This window comes from Lepisosteus oculatus, chromosome 3, assembly GCF_040954835.1.
Source record: "Lepisosteus oculatus isolate fLepOcu1 chromosome 3, fLepOcu1.hap2, whole genome shotgun sequence".
Classification (NCBI taxonomy): Eukaryota; Metazoa; Chordata; class Actinopteri; order Semionotiformes; family Lepisosteidae; genus Lepisosteus; species Lepisosteus oculatus.
This window is the reverse complement of record NC_090698.1, coordinates 38146340-38174176: the sequence shown is the minus strand read 5'-3', so window position 1 is coordinate 38174176 and position 27837 is coordinate 38146340. Positions and strand designations below refer to the sequence as shown.

At 37.1% G+C, this 27837-nt stretch overlaps 1 protein-coding gene across 7 annotated transcripts in view; it reads left to right on the top strand.

The window, feature by feature from the left end:
• wdfy3 (WD repeat and FYVE domain containing 3) overlaps window positions 1-27837 on the top strand; it is a 166052-nt gene that overhangs the window by 21123 nt on the left and 117092 nt on the right. For all 7 annotated transcript variants that reach the window (XM_015364893.2, XM_015364898.2, XM_015364884.2 and 4 more), the window contains exons 2-4: window positions 9678-9888; window positions 16535-16658; window positions 26286-26395. In XM_015364893.2, the coding sequence (XP_015220379.1) occupies window positions 9709-9888; window positions 16535-16658; window positions 26286-26395 (414 nt within the window). In that variant the 5' untranslated portion in view covers window positions 9678-9708. The remainder of the gene's footprint in view (window positions 1-9677; window positions 9889-16534; window positions 16659-26285; window positions 26396-27837) is intronic.

Genomic DNA, 27837 nt, shown 5'->3' with positions numbered 1-27837 from the left:
GGACTGACTAGACAAAAGTTGAACTTTTTGGAAGGTGTGTGTCCCATTACATCTGGCGTAAAAGTAACACAGCATTTCAGAAAAGGAACATCATACCAACAGTATAATGATGATATGGCCAGCAGCCATATCACCCTGCAACTCACAACTGGCAACCCACTGAAGCTAAGCAGGTGTGAGCCTGGTCAGTACCTGGATGTGAGACCTCCAGGGAAAAACTAAGGTTGCTGCTGGAAGAGGTGTTAGTGGGGCCAGCAGGAGGCGCTCACCCTGCGGTCCATGTGGGTCCTAATGCCCCAGTATAGTGACGGGGACACTATACTGTAAACAGGCGCCGTCCTTCGGATGAGACGTAAAAGGGAGGTCCTGACTCTCTGTGGTCATTAAAAATCCCAGGGCGTTTCTCGGAAAGAGTAGGGGTGTAACCCCGCCGTCCTGGCCAAATTTCCCATTGGCCCTTACCAATCATGGCCTCCTAATAATTCCCATCTATGAACTGGCTTCATTACTCTCTGCTCTCCTCCCCACTGATAGCTGATGTGTGCACTATGGCGCACTATGGCTGCCGTCGCATCATCCAGGTGGATGCTGCACATTGGTAAGGGGAGTCCCCATTACCTGTAAAGCGCTTTGAGTGGAGTGTCCAGAAAAGCGCTATATAAGTGTAAGCAATTATTATAATTATTAATTAACAGTAAAATATGGTGGTGGTAGTGTGCTGGTCTGGGGCTGTTTTGCTGCTTGCTGTGGTAAATGGAACCATGAATTCTACCAACAAACCTGAAGGAGAATGTCCGGCCATCTGTTCGTGACCTCAAGCTGAAGGGCTCTTGGGTTCTGCAGCAGGACAATGATCCAAAACACACCAGCAAGTCCACCTCTGAATGGCTTAAGAAAAACTAAATGAAAACTTTGGAGTGGCCTAGTCAAAGTCCTGACCTGAATCCGATTGAGATGTGGCATGACCTTAAAAAAGCGGTTAAGGCTCGAAAACCCTCCAATGTGGCTGAATTACAACAATTCTGCAAAGATGAGTGGCCAAAATCCCTCCACAGCGCTGTAAAAGACTCATTGCCAGTTATCGCAAACGCTTGATTGCAGTTGTTGCTGCTAAGGGTGGCCCAACCAGTTATTAAGTTTAGGGGGCAATCACTTTTTCACACAGGGCCATGTAGGTTTGGATTTTTTTTTCCTTAATAATAAAAACCTTCATTTAAAAACTGCATTTTGTGTTTACTTGTGTTATCTTTGTCTAATATTTCAATTTGTTTGATGATCTGAAACATTTCAGTGTGACAAACATGCAAAAAAAAAAAGAAATCAGGAAGGGGGCAAGCACTTTTTCACACCACTGTAGTGTCTCTTTGTGGATCAGTTTCAACAGTATGTATAGTTAGGGCTGGGCGATATGGCCAAAAACATTATCACAATAAAAATGTTCATATCAGTCGATATCGATAATTATGACAATAAATGTAAAACCATTATTTCTTTCAAGTTTAAAAGCAGATTTTTTCTCCTGAGTGAAAGTTAATTGGTAAATTAAACAACTCTTTATTTTAAGAACACAACAAACACTTGCCAAACAGCAGAAACATTAAACAAATCTGAGGTAGAGAGTATTCAAGTCTTTTTTTATGTCAAAATATGCATGAGTAAAATTTACAAAATAAATATCTTAATAGAAAAATAAAATACTGCAGTGTGATAAAACACACATAGAAGATTGCTCAGACAGACTGCAAAGTTTAAAGTGCTCTGTTTTATGTCTGATCGTAAAAACACCAAATATCTCCAAATTACCCATTATATCTCCATTTGCTTCAGTGTCGCTCATTTCTCCACTCTAACTACAATCCTGTCAGCCACCACCGTGCAGGTAAACAACTCTGTGTTAGCTGCCCGGTGTGCAACACGCACCCGCACTCGCGCAGTATTTTGTGTGCATGTGCATATCATGTGCAAAGCATAAACATATATATCGAACATTTATCGAACTTTTGTTAAAATTATATAGAGGAAAATTATAGCATGATAATTATCATTATCGAATTATCGCCCAGCACTATGTATAGTAGGGTCAATTTGTAGCTGTTCTCGCTGTGTGAATGGAATCTTGAAATTCCTCAAATGTGAGCATCATGGCACATCTTGAAAGTCATAGGGTTATCATACTTGCCAAGCACCATCCCATCTGTGTGCTCTTTTTCAGATTACAATGACTACTGCATGATAAATTCTTGGAAGAAATAACCTACACATAAGGATAATGATAGTAGCTTTATGACTGCATGAAAATGATCAGTGTTTTCTGATGCTATTCAGGGTTAACATTGAAGAGCTAAAATCGTCATTTCTATGAGTCATAGAATGTCTTAGATGGTGGCAGAGAAAGTGGTGGAGTCTGTTATTTGCCAGTGAACATTATTTTGCTCTTGATAGATCTGGAGGAAGACAACATATGTGGAGATGTAGTGGTGAGTGTGATACTAAATGTTGAGGACAGTAGAAGCCTGATCACATGGCAAGGATTCTCCTTAGCACAACACCTTCCAATCTGGAAGCATCTATCTTCAAACAGAACTGTAAAAATCCACACAGTTCTAGGATTTCAGTGGCATGACCAGACACTATTCCAGCATCCAGTAGAACAATTGTAGGGTTAAGTCGCCAACGCCAGCAACAGGAGATAGCTTCAACCAGCCAGTCTTTGCCATCTGACTGCAGCTGTGCAGTGAAAGTGACAGGATATCCCACAACAATCTACCTTACTGATTAATAAGTACAGAAAACTCAGATATATTGGCTGCACTTTTACAGCTCAGATTAAGAGCACTGTTGGTATGCATGTCTGAGGATTCATAGTAATTGTTTTTCATAATCATGCTCTTAATTTTCTCTTGGTGTGGATGATGATTCCTAGCAAGTATGAAGATGTGTTAAGTAGAAAGTGCAATTTTAGCTTTAGCAACACCCAGGGTTTCCCTGACAAAACCTTAAATGAAATGCCAGATTTAATTCTTTAAATGTGTACTTGGCTAATTTAGCAAAGGGTAAGAGTAATTTAGCAAAGTAAAAAAGTTAACAGTAAAAAATGTGAGAAGTTTGATTTTCATAGCCCAACCCATTAAAAAAATGCTCTAGTAAATTCTATATTTACTAAAATGCTATGTATCTAATTAAATCCACTGCCATGTTCAAGTATAGATGTAGTATTCTGTGTGGTTTCATAAGGCCTTTAATAACTGAAAAAACTTGTCCCTTTTGACAAATATTGGTCTATTCAAGCATGCCTGTTCTGTTTGTTCTCTTGGCTTGCGTGTGAAATTCCAGTGTGCATGCTTCTTTCCAGTAAGATTGATGGGTTTTTTTTTGTTTCAGGGCAATAGGAAATATCCTGAAGTGAGGCTGTTCTGTATGTACCTAAGACTGTATAGTACACATGGACTAAGATGATAAATGTCCTGTCCTAGACAAGAAGTGGCTTTATAATGAACAATACAATAAGACATACAATACAGTATTAGCATTGAGCAGGTTATTAATTTTTTACATTTTCTTTTCACATTTCTCTTTCTTAATACAAGTGAAAGACCCCCAAGGGCAAGAAAGTGAAGTCATAAGCTCTGTGCTGAGTTGTACAGATATTCCCAAGATAGCTGTAGACCTATATGATGAGATATATTTTTCATAAACCATAAAACAAAACTGGCAGGATTTCTTCACATTAAGAATATTTGCTGCACTTTCAGTACTGGCCCAACTGCATTATTTAACATCATTTATAAGAGACAGAAAACTAAATGTATTTTAACAGTTATTTTGTTGAGAATCATTTTAAATCAGATATTATTACTGGTTGAAACATTACATTTAAATATAATAATGAAAAATAATGGTCAGTTTTTAGAAAAAGCTATTTTATTGATTGTATGATGATACTAATGACTGTAGTACGACATGCACAGTCAGTACCAAATGGACAAAAGCATACCATTCTTTCAGGTGGCAAAATATAGGGTGTGGAATTTAATTTTCAAAAAAGACTGACCTTAAATACAGTTTCAGACGAGCATTGTTTTTTTATTTCATAATTGTTCTGTCAAACAATTTGAAAAATCATAGGCCCAGCAATTATCTGTAGTAAATTGTGTGGACCTTTTCGAGGTTTTGTGCTGAACACTCTTAATGTTAATGTTACTCTTAATGCTCTACATGTTTTTAGTTGGTCTGAAGAAAGATCAAAAGATGATCTCCAAAAAGTGAGGACAGAAAGATAACCCGTTTTCACCCTAAGCATACTCTTTCATGAAGAAGAATATTTTCAGCAAAAAGTGTAAATATTTAAAAGCTCATTCAGTATTAAAGTAGTTAGTCAGTCAATCAAACAATTGTGCAAAAAAAAAGGCTGGAAAAGACTTTCCCTGACCCATTTATGGATATCAGGACATTGTATTGTATAGGTTTATAGAAATTTTATTTTGTTATGGTTGAATGAAGATATTTAGTTTAGAATTTGAAAATACAGCTTTACCAGTTGCTAAAAACTACTTTGACTTGTGGGTAGTTAGATGTTTTCACACATTGGACAAGTAAAAAAGCTTAGATTTGGCATTTCCTGTGTTTTTATCTTGTCAAATTATGAATTAAAATACTTACAGAAGACCTTCAAAAACATACGCACACAGTGTTTTTCCGTAGCTACATTGACTATTAAAATGAGGGTAACTGTGCTAATGCTGTGCACAAAGCCTTTACTAGCAACATTAAAAATAGCCCTTTCATGAAAAATCCTGTTATTATTTCTTTAGGACATGCACTTCTTCCTGACCTCTAGTGAGCTTATATATCAAAATTTGTCCGTTTGGACTCTGCAACATCACTCATCTACCACCTTCTCATACAAGACTGCATGGATATAACACAGGGATCTGCAACCTTTCAGAAGGATTGTGCCAGAAGTTACTATAGCGAATGCACTTGTTTTTACAGATTTTAATTGTGATTAATAAAAATGTAATACTCAAGTATAAGAACATCTAAAATTAATAAATTAATATGCACTTCTTAACATTTAGTATAATCCTTGCCCTTGCTTTCCTTTGCAGAGTTTTCCAAACACAAGCTGACACTTTAAGCAGTACACAAGCCTCTCAGTGCTCAGTTGTTAACCAGCTATGGGAGGAACAAAGAACTGAATTAAGGTGGTAGTGAAAATGCTAGTTTCTTCAAACAATCAAAGTTCACTGGCAGGGACTTCCTATAGGTCATGATAGAGATGCTGTGATCGCTTTCAGTATTGCAGATCCTGGAACTTTAAGTTCCTTAAATCTGAATGCAGTAAGTAAACCAAGTGAATCATTTTATTTTCCATGTCACGAGCCTTGACTTGGACCTCTGCTTCTTGCCACAGCATGAAACAGTACACTAGAAGAATGATGTAGGCATCTTCATTTATACTGTTTCAGGCTTTATATTGGTTTTGCATTTCTCAAGTTCTTAAGGTCTTAAGGTCATTCCTTTGACACAATTGGATTTATCCTTTGAGATCTTGACTTCTTCCTTGAATTTGATTGCTTGAATTCTACACACGTGGCTGAGCTAGGGGTCTATTGAGCCCTGCTTCCAGTTAAGGAGAAACAGAAAGCTGGAAAGCTGCTTGACTAGCTGGAGGAATCAACATGGGGGATATCGATTTCTTGCAGGGTCTGTGATATAGTTTAAAGGAACAACTAGCAAAAGTGAAGAATAAAATGAAAAAAGAGCTTTGAGCCTAGTCTGTGTATCCATGTTCCAAGAGGACTTGTCTAGCGTTTGGACACATGGAAGTACTCCAAGGAGCTCTTGCTCTAGGGGATTGCAAGACTTGAACCTTTTTGCAGGTTACCCTGCTGTTTGCCTCACTCTCTCTTACCAGTCTGAACAACTCAGAGGCCCCACAGAATCTCACAGACAGCTCATGTTTCCTGTGTGAAGCATGGACCAAACTGCCAAATGTGTAGTCTTTCCTATGTTTTATCTGCGGATTAGGAGCCTCTGGAAAATTTGTCTTTCATATTTCAACATGGTGTGGCCCTACTGCTTGTTCCTCCCTCCCTTTTTAGTAAGTAAAGGTGTTGTCTGAGGGAGTACCTCTGCATTATGGGCAGACCCATGTGATGTTTGTCTGTTTTACCTTAGGCTGGAGTTCTCTGTAAGGCTGTTCCTCTGACTGTTGTCACTGAATCTGGCTTTCTGAGTGTATCAAAAAGGAAAATGGGGATTTCTGGTTTGAATATTGATATTTGTCGCCTCCACCAGCACTCTGTTGCTTCCATATAAACCTTGGATGAGTCTTTATCTCTGCTGCAAAGGGCTGTATCCCCTGCCCAATGGTGTCGTTCTCTTTGTCAGAAGTTTGCAAAGTGATGACATCACCTTTTGTGTAGGAGAAGGCACTGCATGCATGTTTGTCCTCTGAGGTGGACTGCTCATAGCACTTTCCTGGGAGCAGAAAGGTCAGAGAATGGTGGTGACACTTAAGTGTTTATGTCATCTTGCTGTATGTACCCTACCCTGTATGTCAGATGGATGCCAGAGCTGCAATGAACTCTTTCGAAGCTTATTGGGTTCTTCACGTTTAGTGGGCAGGTTTGTGGACGTGCAGAGGTCACACAAAGTCCTTCATTACTCATTTCTTCAAGGTGTCCCATTTAAAGTTAGAACACCGGGCCAATACTGGATTAGGCAGTGGGTTTTGCACTCTCCTTTGCCCTTACTTTCTCTTAGCCTGCCAGCAACCCATTCCAAGCTGCAAGGACTTAAGCCACCTTGACTTGATTTGGTTTTACATGCACTGGCTAAATCAAGGTCTAGTGTATCTTTTGGGAAATGTGTGTTATTACAAAACATTTTGTAGTGAGTACTTTATGCATTATCTTTGATTTGTTTTTTTTCTCTTAAGTACAATCTTTGCAAAAGAACACAAACAAGAATGTTGGTGTTTCTTGTTGTGCTTGTGTTAAGACAGTTAAATGGATAGTTTGTATAACTAAAAATCTCACTGTAGGTTACTGTATATTATATATTAATTAATCTACTTATAGTTATCTACATTGACTTGTAAAACTTGCATTTTTAAAATGATTAAATTACAGTATTACCTTTGAGGCTCCTTAAACATTTCTGAGGAATACAGAATTACACTGAAATTCTTTCTTCATCTTATTTCATACATGTATTACTGTATGAGTGGGTGTGGTTAGACAGGTCATATGTTTATGTCAGAAACGAAAGTATGTCTAAACTGCTTTGTCATTCAGAAGAGAAGTCTTCAGCAGAATAATAAGTTTTACAATAAGTACCGCTTTATTTTAGAGGCACCTTTGCAACATATATGGATAGTGGTGATCTTCTCTCTTCGTATTGTGCCTTAGATTAAACTTAAGCTAAAATCCAATTTTAGAAAGTTAAAATATTTTGTTAAAGATGCGCTATAATAAAATGGGTAGTCACGGTGTTCCATTAACCTTTTGCCTATTTTTTTTGGTGCCACAAAATTAAATTCAGTTTTCTGAAGTAAAAAGGCAAAATATGTGCTCTTTCTAAATTCACATTTGGTTATGTAGTGAAACCTAAATGACATTTATTATAAGTGTTGTATTGATATCCAAAATACATGTTTTTGTTCCATAGACTTGAAAAAATCTATTCTAAGGAGCTGTTATAAATAGCTTTACCTTCAGGGGAAAGCTGTGATGCAGCTTCACATAGCATTGTCAAGATATTTTAGTGTTATTGTGCATTCGTTTAAGAAAATATGACATAAAGTTCTCTTAGCCTGAAATATCCGCACTAGCAAAGTTTATTAGTATAGTGAGGGTATTTAAAATATTTTAGAAGTTTTCCTGCCTAATTAAAAAGGGATTAAAAAATCAATGCTGACTGATTATGAATATTTTTATACCACTTTTAAATACATGAAATGATTATAATGTGTATTTTTCATTAATTTTAATAAAAATTATTTTAAAAGTATTGGACAAATTTTAAGACTTAAATGAAATATATGTATATCAGAATGGTTGTATTGTAGAAAAGATCATTAAAGGACACATGCAACTCTAATGTAGAGAAATAAAAAAAATAATCCAGTGTTATTCCTTGTGAGCAGATTATTTTTTCACTGCTGTGTGATGTCTGGCTCAGTTGCTTTTTCTTAAGTTGTAGTTTAAAAAATGGTAATGAGGAATTTGAAAGTACAATATATAGGATTTATGAATATAACATTAATACTTAATATATAATTATTAATTACAGTAGACCTGTGTTTTACACGGTTGCACATATACCCAAAATCCTCCCTTAGACTATTCCCCTCCCTGAAACATGTCAGTTGTAAGTGTATTGCTATGTCTATGTACTGTTTGTAGTTTAAAGTATGAAAACAATAATACAGCAAATAAAGTGCTGTATGTTTTTATACAAAATAGAGCAACAACCATATTTCCCTGCAACTCACAACTGGCAACCCACTGAAGCTAAGCAGGTGTGAGCCTGATCAGTACCTGGATGGGAGACCTCCTGGGAAAAACTAAGGTTGCTGCTGGAAGAGGTGTTAGTAGGGCCATCAGGGGGTGCTCACCCTGCGGTCCATGTGTGTCTTAATGCCCCAGTATAGTGACTGGGACACTATACTGTAAACAGGTGCCGTCCTTCGGATGAGACATCGGATGACTCTCTGTGGTCATTCAAAATCCCAGGGCGTTTTTCGAAAAGAGTAGGGGCATAACCCTGGCATCCTGGCCAAATTTCCCATTGGCCCTTAGCAGTCATGGCGTCCTAATAATCCCCATCTATGAATTGGTTTCACTACTCTGCTCTCCTCCCCACTACTAGCTGATGTGTGGTGAGCGTTCTGGCGCACTATGGCTGCCGTTGCATCATCCAGGTGAATGCTGCACATTAGTGGTGGTGGTGGAGGGGAGTCCCAATTACCTGTGGAGTGTCCAGAAAAGCACTATATAAGTGTAAGCAATTATTATAATTAACTAAAATAGATATATAATTAAATGCAGGGAACACTCACCCAAACCTAGTGATAGGTTTGTGATAGGTATGTGTAGCTGATGAAAATTGCACTATTTAACGTGTTCAGTATCTCAGTTTTTAACTCTGAATCAGGCACTTTTCTTAACTTGCCTTTACCCTTCGTACTTGTTTTTGGTTTATGAGCCATACTGAGGGTAATGCAGCACAATATAAAAAAAGCGATGGCGTAACTAGTTCCCAAAGTGTATTGCACCAAATTTGAATTTGTGAAATTTCCCGTATTATTTTATTTTTCATTTATTTTTCTCCACTGACTGTGTATACACAAATTGATCGAAAATGCAAATCTACTGTAAATCTTCTGTATTTTTGTTGAATGATGTCCATTATGCAACATTAGTACTGGTTGTTAATTAATATATTCATAGATAGTCATGTAGTGCGTTCTTGGCTATAAAGACCAGAGGTTATAACAGAAAATTAGTGTAATGGTAAGAGCTGTACCTGGCAGTTGTTTAAAGGCTGTTTTTTCTGTAATGTGATGCAGCATCCAAATGAACATTTAACTGCTGGGGGCTGTTGTTTGCCAGACATTCATTGCTGACCAGATTTTTGGATTTACTGACTCCTTCCTTTCTTTCTTGCAGGGCTGGCTTTGGTCTGAAGAAGCCTCTTAAAATGAACATGGTTAAGAGGATTATGGGGCGTCCCCGGCAGGAGGAGTGCAGCCCGCAGGACAATGCCCTGGGACTCATGCATTTGCGTCGCCTCTTCTCAGAGCTCTGCCACCCGCCACGCCACATGACGCAGAAGGAACAGGAAGAGAAGCTCTATATGATGCTTCCAGTTTTCAACAGGGTGAATGAAGGGGTGGGATGGGGTAGTAGTTGATTACCTCCAGCATTTTACTTCTCAGCATAACAGTGGTTTCTAACTGGCAACACACACACAATTTATTGCATGCTGCTGGTGCTTAGTGGGCATTAGATGGCTGGGGTTCTCTCAGATTTCTACATTACAGCAGTTCCTGGGACCTACTGTGCTCCTACAAGCTTGGAGTGACACCAGTGGCAAATGAGCTCTTCAAGTTGATAGTAACTTGTAAAAATTATTTGTCCTAGCAGGTAGGCATGATAGAGGAACATGATCACTCATTCTCGCTGTATGCCACAGAGGTTCCTTTTAAATTCCTGGTGATTTCACATCGGATAGAATGTATAAACACAAAAGATAAATGTCAAATGTAAAAGAAAAGAGCTTCTGTCATTTTTATTCAACACTTTTTGAAAGGACATGCTACTTTATCTCTTTCAGTCAGCTCACATTCAAATGCACAGAGACACCCACACATGACAGGGGTAAAGGATATTTATTTTTCCAGACATGTTCAATATTCTTCTGTTTACCTTTTCAGGTCATCTTTCATTAATGAGTATGTTTTGAACAGCCATTAACCACGTGAGATTTATACTGCTTAAGCACTATTTCCAGTTTATTTTTTAACATGGGATAGTTTTTAGGGATGGCAAAATGGCAACATACTGTGACTGAGACACCTTAAAAATATCAAGCAATCTAAAAGGTTTCCAAGAACAATTCCACTGATTTACTTATTTGAAGAAGAGCAGTTAGTAGTATGGTGTTTCATCTAGTAAGTTTGACCTGCAAGTATAAAGTCACTTTTCAACTCTGAAGCAGGTTTAAGAGTGATGAAACATGTTTCTAGTGAACCAGTTACAGTTCCTAAGATACTGGTAGTTTGAAGTTCACAAAAAAAATGGTGGACAGGCTGCCATTTTGGAAGCACCATTTTGCTGTGTTTATTGTATTTTCTTTGAAATAATAACTGTCAGACTGAAAGTAATTGGCCAAATAGTTTTTGTTTTGATCAAAGTTCCTGTATGGAATATGCATTAATGAAAAAAATGGTAATCCATCCATCAGAAATGTGGCCATCTGAGTTGAAGCTAGAATGATAGCTACCAAATTTGGAGTAATTTTACCAACCAGTGTTTGAAGATGAACACCTTGCCTTATGGTGTCTGTTTCACCAACAAGGTGATGACCCAGTTAACTTCTCAAGTATTGCTGCAGCCCTTAAGGTGCAGTTCTGAAACAGGACTGAATGTAATGTAAGTGGATGTAATTAAACTGCATGAAATGCTAAGTGTCAGGTTGATCACTTCCAAAAACAATGGTTCTTATTTTGGTATCATATTAGAAGTAGTCATTTGTGTTAATTTTGTCAATTTTGAACATATTAATCAGGATTAAAGTGAAGAATAGGAATTATTGTTATTGTCCTTTCCTGTGGTCCATCTGTAACAAATATGTATAAGTTGCTTCCTGCAGTGTATATTAAATACATGTATTTGGTCACATTCAAAATACTAAAAAACCTTAATGTTTCAGAAGGTAAGTAAATAAAAGCTTGGTACTTTACATCCACTTTTTTAAAACAGTTGCTCTCTGTGTACTCCTACAAGTGTGAGAGTTTGGTGGATGGAGTTCACACAGTATTTGAATATTTAACTAGGAGATAATTGACTTCCATGAATAAACCTACTAGTCAGTAAAAATAATACAAAATGTTTTATGTGTACACTATCTTTCCTCTCTGTAATCTTCTGCATACATTTGAAGAGATAAGTAACAAAGTAATCCCTTTTTCATTTATGCGTAATACAGTTTGTAGTAATAGTGCAGACATGATACTGGCCTTTTAATTGGAATTTGTGTGTTGTCTATGTTACTTCAGGTAAACTCTAGCATTACTAATTCTTTAATATACTCTTGACTACAGTACATCACCTAAGACTAGGCTGTTTCTATTAGGTATATAAAAATGTAGTTTATATTTGTTTTTGCTTTTTATGTTTCATCGTTGTTTTTCCAGTTAATGAAGAATTTAGTTTTATCATATTAATTTTGTGACAGAAACTTTGTTTATGAAGTTGTTGCTTACAAAGGATATATTAAAAAATGGTCACAAATAGTGACTTGTTTTTCAGGCATCTAAGCATGCAAATACATTTACAGATATTTCTCAACAGCCACAAACTATTGTGTTTATTTTACATAGACTCTCGTGGGGAGTAATTCCATACTTGAATTGACCCAAAATCTATTACTCTTTTCCTGTATAATTGGAGTTTTCAGCCTTTGGTCTGTTCAACCTTGTGGTCTATGAAGTTACAATAGTCCTAGTACCCTGCAAGCAATGGGCGCAAGGAATGTATACCATTATTATTACTGCTACTGATGAGTTTTTGCTTTTGCTTTTGTTTGTGGTTACACTGTGAGACATAAATATGTTGTATATTTTATGCATGCATAAGGTGGCAGTTGTAGTGAACGTAGCAGAAAGTACCAAAAGTACCAAGAGTATAGTGGTGGGTTAATATAGTAATGCCCAAAGGTAAAGAAACTGCCAATGAGCACAATGTTCAACACAGTATTTTGCTTGGAACATTGAAACTTTGCAATACAAGTGAAGTAAGCAAAAATAATGCAATAAGTGCTTAGAACAGGGACTAGAGTGGACTGGCACTGAAGATGAGCTGTGGCCACTGTGTATTCTGTGTTATGAAGTGCTGTCAAATAATACCAACTAATCCGTTTTGTTACTTAAAAACAAAACATTTATTTTTTTTGCAACAAACTGAGAATTCAAGGAAAGCCAGAAAATAATGCACTGGCTGGAATAAGGCTGGAAAACCTCATGCAATTGACAAAGATATATGATTACAAGCAGCAACAGGAACGTTGAGTACCATGCTAGGCGAGAAGGCTTTACAATCAAGTACAATCTCACTGTGACATGAAACAGTTCAATGCAAAACTGGAGAGAATGCCCAGAACATTAATAAAAGCAGATAGCAAGAATATGGAAAATTTGCTTCAAGGTTTTACAAGTGAATGTATCAACTGACATTGCAAAGCTTTCAGACCTTGATTGAATTGGCCATATGTGCAACTGCAAAGGTTATTTTTGAAGTTTTGAGTATTTGTTTTAGTGATTTTGACTCCTGCTTTGACACACCAACACATTTGAATTGGCTGTTGTGTAGCACCGTTAGCAAAAACTATGGTAGAAATGGTCAGTGTTCATTATCAACTACTTCTGCTTAGGTCCACTGAAGAAAGGTACTCATGCCCTTTTGAATTGTACATATTTAAATAAGTGCTTTTGCCTCACTGATTATCCTTTGCTAGCTAAGTATTATGCACAGATATTTTTAACCCATTAAGGGAAAAGCCATATTGTTAAATCAATGAGTAAGAATTTCACATAATTTAAATTTTACCATTTTTACAAAGTTTTGCACATGCAAATAATCTCCAATATCCTCAAAATACAACCATTAAATTTGTTTTTACAGCAGTGAAATATTTTTTTAACAAACAAATTTATGACTTAGTGCAGACTTAATAAATAACATTGTTAAATAACATATAGTTCAACCAGTAATTTTCATCCACTTTAGCAGCAAAATCAAAACACGGCATCACTAACTATGGATCATAAGAAACAAGACAACCTTCAAAATAGTGTATTTCAAATCCCATCCTAGCAGCACAATCATTCTTTGTAAGACAATTTTCATGATGACTTTCAGTAGTAAAAAATAGCAATATTCAAAGAACACAAGCTGCTAATTTACCATTTTAGAGTAAATATACAAATATACAATTGCAATATATGCAAAAGCAAAAATTTGCTCAATCGCAAAATATTAAAAATCTTATCTATTTATTGTGAAGCAACAAAGAGATTTCAACATTCCTGGAATTTGTTGTCTTTGTTCTATCAGTCTCACATTTTTATACAAAATAGTTGACACTGACAAAGGCCTGTGAAAAGGTTTGGGTTCATACAAGTGCTACAACTTGAAAAATTGACTTTTGAAAAAAGAAAATGAAAATTGTTTGTTGTTTCTTTCTACTTTTATTTTGATATTTTTGATACTTTTGATATTTCTTTTTACTTTGCGTACTGAATAAGATGGAAAAATGTGATGTTTTGGAATTCAAAGATTCAACCAGGCATGTACTCTGTATATTTTCCAAAACAATTTAAGATCCATTGGTGGACATGGCTCTGAAGGGCTGGATTGGAAAAAGGGTTAAGGAGGGTACATCATTAATGTTTTATTGAGTCCAGATGACATGTTTCTCATTACTCTTATTATTGCATTACATTTTCATGTATAATGAATTTTAAAAAAGCACGTGGTGACCCACACAATGTTTTTTTTAAGAGGTCTGCAGATATGAAAAGGTTTGTAATTGCTGATTCATAACTCATGAAAATATTTTCATTGTTTCATATTTTTGTAATTATGTATAATTAAGAACTAAAGGTTAACTTTAGAATTACTGTCAAATGGCCAGTGAGGAACCAGTCAGAAATATATGGAGTTCTGCCTTATTGGGACTAGGACTTCATTAAAGGCTGTATGAGGCAGTTCTACAGTTTTGCCAGCAGCCATATCACCCTGCAACTCAGAACTGGCAGCCCACTGAAGCTAAGCAGGTGTGAGCCTGGTCAGTACCTGGATGGGAGACCTCCTTGGAAAAACTAAGGTTGCTGCTGGAAGTGGTGTTAATGGGGCCAGCAGGGGGTGCTCACCCTGTGGTCCATGTGGGTCCTAATGCCCCAGTAAAGTGACGGGGACACTATACTGTAAACAGGCGGTGTCCTTGGGATGAGACGTAAAACCGAGGTCCTGACTCTTTGTGGTCATTAAAAATCCAAGGTCATTTCTCGTAAAGAGTAGGGGTGTAATCCCGGTGTCCTGGCCAAAATTTCCCATTGGCCCTTATCAATCATGGCCTCCTAATAATCCCCGTCTATGAATTGGCTTCATTACTCTGCTCTCCTCCCCACTAATAGCTGATGTGTGGTGAGCGTTCTGGCGCACTATGGCTGCCGTTGCATCATCCAGGTGGATGCTGCACATTAGTGGTGGTTGAGAGGAGTCCCCATTACCTGTAAAGCGCTTTGAGTAGAGTGTCCATAAAAAGCACTATATAAGTGTAAGCAATTATTATTATTATTATTATTATTATTATTATTATTATTATTATTACAGTGTGACTCAGAGCTATCAGAATATGTCTTTACATTGGCCTTAAAACTTGGACCCTAAACACCGGCTTCCCAGTTTAAAAATCTGATGTTGTGTTTGTCACATACTGAGACCTGCAAAATTTATATACAGAACCTTTATGCTTTCTCTTGTGTTCTGATGAATTTGCTGTTTTCTTCATCCATTTTTTAAAAATATGATCAAGAGATTATTGCATTACAGGAAGAAAAATTTTTGAAATGCTGCATTTCATAAGTCAAATATCTGTTACAGTATTTAAAATTAAATAAAAAAAGAATGCCATTGGTCTCAGATTTAGAAGTACATTTTGTACTGTTATGAGATATTTTTATATAGATATGAAAAATAAACATTTTGAACATTGAAGCTAATTTAATCACAGAATTTATTTAGCACAACCATAAATGGCATTGCAGTGGAACTAATACTGTAATAATGGATTTATTGTATTACTGCTTAAATGCTTAACTTAATATAATAATAATTGCTTACACTTATATAGCACTTTTCTGGAGACAGAAGAAGTTTATTTTTGGTGTGGGGAATCATCAAACATTAAAAACATGGTGAAAAAATGGTGTTCATTATCTGTAGGTTATTCAATTGACAGAAGTGGACATAAAATGTCTGTTTTGCATGTGCTCAGTGGTCAGTTCTGAGATTCTTTTCTAAAAGGTATTTTCTTTACAGATCTTAAGTATGTAGCCTTAGCAAATTACAGTAGATGTCTTAGAAATATTGTACTGTATGTGAGCCTTTTTAGTTAAATTTGATTTTTTTCTTAATACAAAGTACACTGATCTGTGTAGTTTTACAAATATAGTGACATAAATATAGTTGTAGGAAGAGATGCTGTGGTATGTGGGTAATTGCTCTCTTCCAAATCCATTCACATCTTTAAAATCAATTGTCATGTGGAACTGGCATAGTCATTAGTCACAAGTGGAACAGTGAGACAAGTTCTATGTGAAATTGGTCTAATTGTGGTTGCTCCACATCTTCAGATACAAATCTAATTAGAATTTCTTTGCTTTCATTAACATTTCTTATGATATGTTTGTATTTCAAAGTTTACACACCATTTGTTAACTATACTTTTGGCAGGCATGAAAGGTTTCACAATCTTAATGCTTAAATCACATACAACACATGGATCCACCACTAAACATTGTAAATATCTATAAATTCTGTCCGCAAACGAAGTATATGTTTACCTTCAACACTTTGAATTTCTGTTAAGTTGTGTTTCTTATGAACAGTGATGCCGATATGAAAATGATGACTTCTTGGAAAATCAAAATGTACTGTAGTGCTTTGAAATTTGCATTGGTGTTATTTCATGATACTGTTTTTCTGAGCCAAGCTGTATTTTTCTCGTCCCTGTTACAAAGGTTTTTGGGAATGCTCCTCCGAGTACAATGACTGAGAAATTTTCAGATCTGCTGCAGTTCACAACTCAAGTGTCACGGCTGATGGTGACAGAGATCAGACGGAGAGCATCCAATAAATCAACAGGTATGTGTTGTGCATGTGGAGAGTACAAGGTACATGTACATTAGTGCTTCCATCTGACACTGTATTAAGATTCTTATTTACTGTCAGTTGGTCTGCAGTAGGTCCTTGTCTAGTAATAGTCATGAAATGTTAACCTTTTTGGAACAGAATAGCACTTTATTATCAATATATTTTTTCTTTCTCAAGGATATAATTTAATTTACCTTTCTGGTTTTGCTGTACAGAAAACATGTTTGCATCCTCTGGTTTCTATAAGGAAGATCAGAAATGACTTATATAATTTAACAACTTGGTCATTGGGCAAACAGCTTCTATACAAGCATAATTTGTATTCTTCTTTATCTTTGCGTTAATCATCTTGGAAAATGACTGGTCGGGTTTGGAGCATAAGTTTATTTTGATATTTATTTAGATTTAAAAAAATGCAATCAAATAGCTGCATTGTTTGAAGTGGATTTTTAATTTAACACCAATTTGATGTGTGCACCAATATAGTGAGAGAGTAAAGAGAGTTTACATGTTTGGTTTGGTGTAAATTTGTTTCCATTTTTTGTCCACTACCTGTACACTGATTATACACAATGCACAAGACTTTTAGTGATGTCATGACAATAAGTATTGGTTTCTGGTTTGAGTAAAATATAGATTTTTTATTCTTGTAGTCCCATCTATTGATGCAGCCACCCATAGAAAAAAAATAGAAAATTCACCCCTTGGGAGAAAAAATAGAATCTGTTGAAGACATTTGTTTTTGATACTTCAGCAGCATATATACAATATGATTTTTTTCTTTTCAATTTGAATTATAACCCATGCAACAGCAAACAATAATAATACAGTGCCTTGCGAAAGTATTCGGCCCCCTTGAACTTTTCAACCTTTTGCCACATTTCAGGCTTCAAACATAAAGATATAAATTTTTTATTTTATGTGAAGAATCACCAACAAGTGGGACACAATTGTGAAGTGGAACGAAATCTATAGGATTTTTGAAACTTTTTTAACTAATAAAAAAATGAAAAGTGGGGCGTGCAAAATTATTCGGCCCCTTTACTTTCAGTGCAGCAAACTCACTCCAGAAGTTCAGCGAGGATCTCTGAATGATCCAATGTTGTCCTAAATGACTGATGGTGATAAATAGAATCCACCTGTGTGTAATCAAGTCTGTGTATAAATGCACCTGCTCTGTGATAGTCTCAAGGTTCTGTTGAAAGCGCAGAGAGCATCATGAAGACCAAGGAACACACCAGGCAGGTCCGTAATACTGTTGTGGAGAAGTTTAAAGCCGGATTTGGATACAAAAAGATTTCCCAAGCTTCAAACATCCCAAGGAGCACTGTGCAAGCGATCATCTTGAAATGGAAGGAGTATCAGACCACTGCAAATCTACCAAGACCTGGCCGTCCCTCTAAACTTTCAGCTCAGACAAGGAGAAGACTGATCAGAGATGCAGCCAAGAGGCCCATGATCACTCTGGATGAACTGCAGAGAACTACAGCTGAGGTGGGAGAGTCTGTCCATAGGACAACAATCAGTCTTACACTGCACAAATCTGGCCTTTATGGAAGAGTGGCAAGAAGAAAGCCATTTCTCAAAGATATCCATAAAAAGTCTCGTCTAAAGTTTGCCACAAGCCACCTGGGAGACACCCCAAACATGTGGAAGAAGGTGCTCTGGTCAGATGAAACCAAAATCGAACTTTTTGGCCACAATGCAAAACGATATGTTTGGCGTAAAAGCAACACAGCTCATCACCCTCAACACACCATCCCCACTGTCAAACATGGTGGTGGCAGCATCATGGTTTGGGCCTGCTTTTCTTCAGCAGGGACAGGGAAGATGGTTAAAATTGAGGGGAAGATGGATGCAGCCAAATACAGGACCATTCTGGATGAAAACCTGTTGGAGTCTGCAAAAGACCTGAAACTGGGACGGAGATTTATCTTCCAACAAGACAATGATCCCAAACATACAGCAAAATCTACAAAGGAATGGTTCACAAATAAACGTATCCAGGTGTTTGAATGGCCAAGTCAAAGTCCAGACCTGAATCCAATCGAGAATCTGTGGAAAGAGCTGAAAACTGCTGTTCACAAACGCTCTCCATCCAACCTCACTGAGCTCGAGCTGTTTTGCAAGGAAGAATGGGCAAGAATTTCAGTCTCTCGATGTGCAAAACTGATAGAGACATACCCCAAGCGACTTGCAGCTGTAATCGCAGCAAAAGGTGGCTCTACAAAGTATTAACGCAAGGGGGCCGAATAATTTTGCACGCCCCACTTTTCATTTTTTTATTAGTTAAAAAAGTTTCAAAAATCCAATAGATTTCGTTCCACTTCACAATTGTGTCCCACTTGTTGGTGATTCTTCACATAAAATAAAAAATGTATATCTTTATGTTTGAAGCCTGAAATGTGGCAAAAGGTTGAAAAGTTCAAGGGGGCCGAATACTTTCGCAAGGCACTGTATGTAATAGCTAGTTCAGTACCTGCTGAATTATACATTAATGCATTTTGTTGCTGATTGGTACAGTTTTGTTTTGAATTAAGTGTCTGGCTTGTATTATTTATAATTTAGAAGCAACTACGAACTAAGGTGTCGCCGGGGGAAAAGCAGGTGTAAAAAGGATGTTACTCACACCACACTGATATTCTCCGTTTTTTGTTCGTACATTTTCCAATTCCGATCCGTAATCCGTTTCCAGTATCCTTAAATAATCCAGATTTCAAAGTCCGTATGTCCACACCAATCCATACCGTAACCAAGTCGTAATCCGTAAATCGTAGTTGTAAACCGTAAACCGTAAACCGTAGTCCGTTATTCCTTATTCCTTTCAAGCACAATCCTAATCCCCCCCTCCTTCCTCAAAAATGCATTCACCTTATCACCTTCCGCGCTGGCTCACCACTTCTGGGACATTTATATTCTGTTTCCTGATGTAGCTCAGCTGTGTCTCCTTGTTTCGCTGCATAGGCCTTTTCCAACAGCGGGTCAGCTGGTTATCCTTGGTGGCCATCTTGCCCAGGTCTATATCTAGTATTTTCAGTGTTTCGTTCCGGAAATACCAGTTATAAATGACCCTTCCCTGGGTCCTCTTACAGAACCTATGACATTATGGGAAAATGAGGAAGTGTCACACAGCCCAAAGCCAGTGATTGCCTTCTTCCCTGACTGGGAATCATAGATTGTGTGAACACACCTTAGCCATTTGAGACTCTCAGAGATCCTGCTGTTATGATTTTATGCCCATGGAATATAGCTACCCTTGAGTTACTTACAATATACAGTAGCATGTTGTACTTCTGTTCTTTTTTTGTTTTGTTGCATATAGTTAAGCCATTCCTTTATAAAAAAAAGAAATCAAAACCAGGCCATTTATCCTTTATCTTATTAAAACAATGACTAACAATTGATTCTAATTGATCATCCAAATAATGCCAATCAAAGAGGAGAATTTTACTATAGGCAATACCTAAAATTGCTTTTGTTTTAGAGTAACTATTAATTTAACCTTTAATTGTCTTGTCTCTATTTTCAGTGCCCATTATAAAACAAGGACCTAATACAAAATAGTTTACACACAGCTCTAATGAAATAATACTGCTTATCAATATATGTTCAGTTAAAAAATGTATTGCTGTTTTGGTGCAAGCTTTCTAAACACAGCACAGTCAAATTAAGTTTATTTAAAAAAGGGACTTGCGTAGATGTTTTTTAGTTAATTTAGTACATATGTTGCGTAGATTTTAAAAATACAGTGGAAAAAGTAACAATGAAAAGTAAACATAATCTTAATAATTTGGTAACTGTGTGAAAAGTAGTCCCCCAGCCATTAAATTGTTTTGATCTCAAAGAAAGGATTTATTTTTTGATGGAGAGAGGCAGCCTAGTTCAGCACAACTTACACTGTATGTTTCACTGTCCTTATATGGCCTTGTCATCAATATTCAGAAAAAAACAAGAGCCCTTGGAGTACTATAAGATTTCGGTTTTTGGGGTCTTATATTTCTGCCGCATTGAGGTCAAATTATTTCCATCTGTGGCATAATTCTAAACTTTGCCCCTACTTATTTGTAGATGAAGCCCAGCTTCACTTTCATGATTTAGTTTCCTTTTGCTTGGGATATTGCACGTGGTGTTTAAATCGCTCTTAGGCATATTAAAATGTTACAGGCAAGCCAGACAGCTTCTGGTGTCCTTGATAGATAGCACATATTATCTTCAGGATCAGTTCAGTGTTCTTGGACACCATTTGAATATATCATTGTGTTATTTTTATTATTTGTTGTTTCTGTTTGCAAAATAGCCCTGTGGGTAGCCACTTGGAAGCATTTTATGGTTTGGTGTACACAATATTTGTCTATTATGTCTCTTTATGTGTTTCGTGAGCTATCTAAGGTAATCTAACACCAATCTTTTTATAAACTGTTATCAAGTACACTTTCTTCAGGGGGAGATCATTAAACTCACTAAAAACCTTCCCAACAAAATTAAAAATTTAGAGCAGCTAAACATTAAATTCTAAATCCTAATGTAAAGATATTTACCAAGCCTTTTTGGAGAGAGTTAATTTCAGTGCTGAACAGTGTTCTGTTTACCCCCACCCACTACTCAAATAATTAGCATTACTCAACATTCGGTAGTTTTTATGATTTCCTAAAAAGCTTTTTTGTGCCTTTGGAAGCTTATGTCTCTAAATGAGCTCAAACACATGTTTAACTTTTTAAAATTAATTAAGTTAAAAACAAACTAAAAACAAAGCAGCATATTAAAATAACTGAATGGTAGTTGTAGCGTCCTCTCATGAGACACCAGTAATGTAGGGGTTTGTGCATTTACTGGGACAATTTTTAATTGTAGCAGGAAGTCACAAAATGATTCTTTTGGTGGTATTAGAATCCAACCTTGCGGGATAACTCAAACAACGCACACACACAGGTACTAATACACGAGAATACATTTATCAATACATAAAAAGTGCATATAAACATAACAGATCTTATAGCGAGGGTTAGCAGAATACAACAGGTATATATTCAATCACGAAGAGTTACAAATACCAAGAGGGACATACGCTCAGTATATCATTCATTTAGACCGTTTCGTAAATGAACTTGGTTACAACTTCTGCACTAGATACTCAAAACAAGTACATCACTCATAGGAATTAAATTGATATCAACTAGTGGAGGTAACAATTGAATTCTTGAGCGGTAATGCAGAAAGTTGAATACTCATCCAATCTGTGGGGATTCAGATCTCCCGCAGACAAAGAAGCAAAGGCAGGCTTGTTGCTGTCCAATCCGCGCTCTCTGGCTCGGTGCCAGGCTGCTGTTGCTGCGTGCGACGTGGTGGAGATTCCTGCGGAGATTCGCTGCTGATGCTCTCTGAAAACCAGCTAGTTAGTGTTAGCTGAAACTAGCAAGAGTTTCTGCACAGGAGAAAAGTGACTGCGGGTCCCAGCAGGTCAGGAGGAAGACCGGTTCGTTCCTGATGAAGCGCTAGTCCTGATTACTGATTCCGCTGTCCACAGTTCTGACCTGTTCACGAGGCTTGCTGATGATGCAAACCTCGGGTGGATCCTTTGCTTACGCGCTGGCAACCTCCGTTCTTGACTCTTAGAACAAAAGTTAAGTCCTGCACTCTGACACACTGGCCGTTACGTGGTGGTCTGGGCTGAGTCGGAGAATGTTCAAGAGGAGCCCTGAGGCTGAAAGTCCAGCAGGCGTGCTGCGAGAATGTTCTGCTCCTGGGAACTGTTTCCCTTGGGAACTGTTCTGCCCTTTGGAACCGTCCTACAGGCGCTCTGTGTTGCCTGTTTTTACCTGGAGGAACTGCAGGTCACTCATTGGTAGAAAGTTTCATGTGCATCAGAGACACATGTGGGGTTAACCTGCCGTACCAGTTCCTGATTGGCTGATGATGAGTAACCATGCCCTCTGACCTAAGAGTTGTAAACCAACTTTGAATAAGACTCTCCATTGGAATCCCAGACTTTAAGGTGCCAGATAACCATTTGTTAGGTTGCTGGAGAATCTCAGCATTGGGAGTTGCTCCTTATCAGGACACTCTATCAGCTAGAAAAACACCTTAATTGTGAACCAAATGGAACCAAGCACCACTGACATGAAGGAGAGAGGGACTGGCAAGGGATCAGAAAACTTCCTGTACTTTAGATAGATACTTTATTGATCCCGTGAGGGGAAATTGCAGTGCAACAGCAGCTTAACACACACAACACAGCCACAGTGTAACGAATTATATAATAATAGTACAATACATACAATACAATACAAGAGTTACTCACAGTCCGGACACACATAGAACAGACTAGAACAGAACAGTACACAGAAAAATCGTATCGCACATATGAATATAAATATAGATGTAAATATAGATATAAATATAAATGTATTGCACAGGTCCCTGGCATATATTGCACAAAAATGGTTGTAAACGGGAAAAAGAAAAAGAAAGAGAACAGATGTAGCAGTAGATGTGTAGATGCGTTTAGTCCAGAAACAGGTCACTGTCGATGTTGCCTCTGCCAAGACGCAAGATGGATGCGTTGTACAGTCTTATGGCAGAAGGCAAGAATGACCTCCTATATCGCTCCCTGTCGCACCGTGGATGAATCAGTCTATTGCTGAACGTGCTCTTCATTCCTGCAAGCCTGTCATAGAGGGGATGGGAGAAGTTGTCCATGATGGCCTCTAGTTTGGACATCATTCTCCTCTCAGCAACTACCTCCAAGGGGTCCAGGTCAGACTCAATGACAGAGCTTGCTCTTCTGATGAGCTTGTTCCTTTTAGAATCAAATAAGCCTCCAAAATGTCCACCATTGACTCAAATGAGCACGAAATGCATTTTTCCAGAGGTCCTGCAGTAGAAAATAATTAAATTGCCCGTGCTAAAAGTCATGTAAATCTCCCTGTGACAATAGGTGTTTATTACAAAATCATCACTGTTGAGCACCGTGAAGCACCCTTCATTGCCCTTATGAAGTGGCTGTCATCTGAGTGTTACATAATTTTAGATGTAAATAAATTATACATCTTATGGTTATGCTGTGGCTGTCATGAATCATCAATGTTAATTTGCCCCTCAGTCATATAACACTTAATGTAAGTACCTGGTGAGGTGTTTTACTGGTTATAATGGGTGATGGTATTGAGTACTATTCAAAAGGACTTTGTAATTGGGTGAAAAACCATTTAATATTAGTATTAAAAAACAACAACACTGAATATAGAAATGAACAATTAAAGATGCTTTAAGGTTTTCTATCCTGTGACCTTTTACTGCTGTGGATGGTTATTGAATTCTTTTGCATTTTTCTTTTATTCTTTTGACAAGTCTTTTGAGATCCATTTCAAAGCTTAGTTATGATAACATACCTAGAATGCAGGTAAGAATACTGGGTAGTCACACATGTACAATTATGTAAGTAAAGAGGTAAATCACATATATTTTCCTATCTTTTTCTTAATTTATGCCTTAAGTTTGAAGTGACTTGTTTTACTCTGAATATCATATTAGTTTAGGGCAGTGGTTCTCAAACTGTGGTACGCGTACCGGCAGTGGTACGTGGAGTGCCGCCAAGTGGTACGCCAAATGACCCTGGAACTGTGTCGTGTGCGCTGAAAAATCGGGACGGGTTTTTATATTTTGTATTTTAATACATGTCGAATACGCAGCGTACGTACTACGATACAGTGCACGCTAATACTTCAGTGGACACAAGAGATACTCTGTAATTCTATACCACTCTATAGGAATGCGTGCTACGGATGCAAGTGACCAATTGTATTTAAAAAAAGCTATTGTATCTCCAGCAAATAGGGAGAAAGGAGAATGTGCGTGATTTTGGAACAATGCCAACGTTGTAAACACAGGAATGCATAGAAATACGTGCTACGAACGCAGGTAGTCTTGTGTGCACACAAAAGCGTGATAACAGAAAAATATTTAAGAACTGTTCTAATTTGAGAAAAATACACTGAGCGTCTCTCTGTTTCGCTCCCATGCGCATGAAATAAAAACTTTAAATACGGAAATAAAAATGGAAACGCAGAAAAATGCAAGCTTGCAGATTGCTAAAGCAGGTAAGCTACACTATTTTTGAAAAACCTTATTTACCGTTGGCAAAAGAGCTGACATGTATTATGTGTAGAGAAAAGGCTGCTAAACAGCTCGACCTGCTGCCCCCCTCCCCCTGAAAGACACAGTCACTCATAGAATTATTGAAATGAAGGATTATATCAAAAGTACACTGATGATAGAGTGCGTTAAGATGAGCAGATGTTTTTCACTGCAATTAGATGAGTGTAGTCGATTTGGCCAATTTGCTCGTTTACGTTAGATACGAGTTTGAGGGCATGTCCCATGAAGATTTTCTGTTCTGTAAACCGCTACCAACAGGAACTACAGGAGAGCACATATTTCAGCTTCTGAATGAATTTATCGAAGAGAATGGCCTCGACTGGATAAAATGCGTCTGAGTTTGTACAGACGGTGCTAGAGCAATGACAAGCTGACACAGCGGTGTAGTTGCACCAATTAGGTTGCTCCAGAAATTAATGGACGCATTACAACATCCACTGCGAGACCTTTGCCGTCAAGAAAATGCCTGACGATTTAATATCTGTTAGACTCTGTTGTGAATTGTATCAAGGCTCGAAAAATTAATTCACATCTGCTTTGCTCAACTAAACAGGCTCACCCCTCTCACTGAAATGGTGCTTTTTTATTAGTTCTTGTTAATGTTTTTTTTTTCCTGTAAAACACTTTGAGAAGCCACCTTTAAAGGCGCTATATCAAATAAAGTTTATTATTATAATATTTATTATATGTATGTATGAGTGTGTGTGCACGCACGCTCATGTTGGTCATTGAGAATATCTGGGATTCCTATGAGAAGATGACTTGTAGGTGGATGCTTGGATGCTTTGGTTGGATTAGGGGTGGAACTTGGTCCAAAAAGTTTGAGAACCACTGGTTTAGGGTAAAATATCAATACAATCAAAAAGGCTGAACAAATCTCAACTGTACTGTGACAAACATTGCATAATACCCTGCCATTTTATATTTTGAATAGAATGTTTTCAAAAAACTAAAAATGTTCAAATATATTTTACTTTTTAGTAGGCAGAATAATTATGAAGTGAGCTTCAAATGAATTGCTTATGATTAATCCCTGGCAGTTCTGTCTGATGGACATTCCGCTAATTAAACTTTTCCTAAATTAGTTCTAAACAAATATATGATTGTCAGCATTAGTTTTCCCCATTAATTATTATTAATTTCACAGTACTTAACATTACAGTGTAATGAAGTGACTGTCTATTTTGATGTCCTACTATCCATTAAACTTTCATGTTTATGTCAAAGATGATGACTACATCACAAGCACACACATAATACTTTATTAAAGCTTTGTTTCAGCTAGACTTGATTTTGACAGATGGTGTTGAATTATACATTTTTTAGTTTTCCTTTACTTCAAGACAGAAGTTTTGTGGGCATGTTTATATATGTATATGTATATATGTTTTTTGAGGATTTGTTTAAATCAAGAAAAGTAAAAGGTTCCTTCTGAAGTGTTAAGTTTTAAGTTATTTCTTGCAGAGGCAGCAAGCCGGGCCATAGTTCAATTCCTGGAGGTGAACCAGAGCGAGGAGGCTAGCCGAGGGTGGATGCTGTTGACCACCATCAACCTGCTGGCATCTTCTGGACAGGTGTGTTTGTGCAGGCTGCTTTTCTGTCCACAACTCAAAACTGTTTTAGAGCTTTTGTTGATGTTTGATGTCTTAATATTATGGTTGTCATGAACTTTAGTAATACATCAAGATTTCTTTACAATATAGCTAAATGTGTCAGTTGTTGAAAATTAGAAAGAATGAGAAAATATACAGTCAACTTATCAAAGACTGTAAAAGGCTCCTACAGTAATGAGACTGCAGATAGCTTAGCTTTTCTCTAGAAAGACAAGGGGTAAAATTTTTATTAGAACTAATATTGGGAAGATCACCTTGTCTTGACTTAAAATGGTCATTTTTTAATCTAGTTTGAAGAAAAATACAAATTTAGGTTCGACACTTTTCAGTCCCTTTTTCAATTTGTAACAATTATAATCATTTACTAAAGAATTCTGAGAAAGATTTCTATTTAAAGCTTCAAGCTGTAACTGTAACAAATGTCTTGCTGGCACCTACACTCTTAACGTAATTAGAACAGCAGTCTTTTCTTCACACTGTAAAAGAATTCCCTTCATAGCCAGCTTTTGCGCTATTGAATTAATTCTTTTGCCAGCTGATTTCTGTGCTGCCTTCTAACAGATAATGAAAGCCCACCCTCTCTTGACCAAAGGTCAGTAGTAATATTTCAGTGTCTGATATGATAGTGACTGTCCATGGTGCAATGAAAGATGTAACCTTGACCTTAGTCTTTACTAGCACTATTATTTTAAGAACATAAAAAAGCTTGCAATTAAAGATTAGGTTCTTATAAGCTCATTGAAAAGACAGAACATGACAGGGTAGATTGATCCAGTCTCCTGCAGCTCTGGGTAAAGAAGTGCCAACTGCACTTTCTTAGTTTCACGTTTTAGTTTGACCATTTTTCTGGTCTTGTTCTTGATGTTTGGGATTTTGAACAATTTGAGATTAACATGCATTTTCATAAACAAATTTGAAAAGATAAACCTTTAGCACAAATATGTTAATGAAAATGTTTTTGTTTTGTATTGTAGGGGTTTTGTGCATTTACTGGGACAATTATTGTAGCAGTAAGTCACAAAATGATTCTTTGATGGCTATTGGAAAACCGACCTTGCGGAATGACTCAGCAACGCACACACACAGATACAAATACCCAAGAATACATTTATTAATATATAAAATGTGCATATAAACATAACAGATCTTATAGTGAGGGCTAGCAGAATACAAAAGGTATATATTCAATAACGAAGAGTTACAAATACCAAGAGGGACATACATTCAGTATTCCGTTTCGTAAATGAGCTTTGATTACAACTTCTACACTAGATACTTTAAAGTAAGTACATCACTCATAGGAATTAAATTGACATCAACTGGGTTGAGGAAACAATTTAATTCTCGAGCTGTAATGCAGAATGTTGAATACTCATCCAATCTGTGTGGAGTCAGATCTCCCG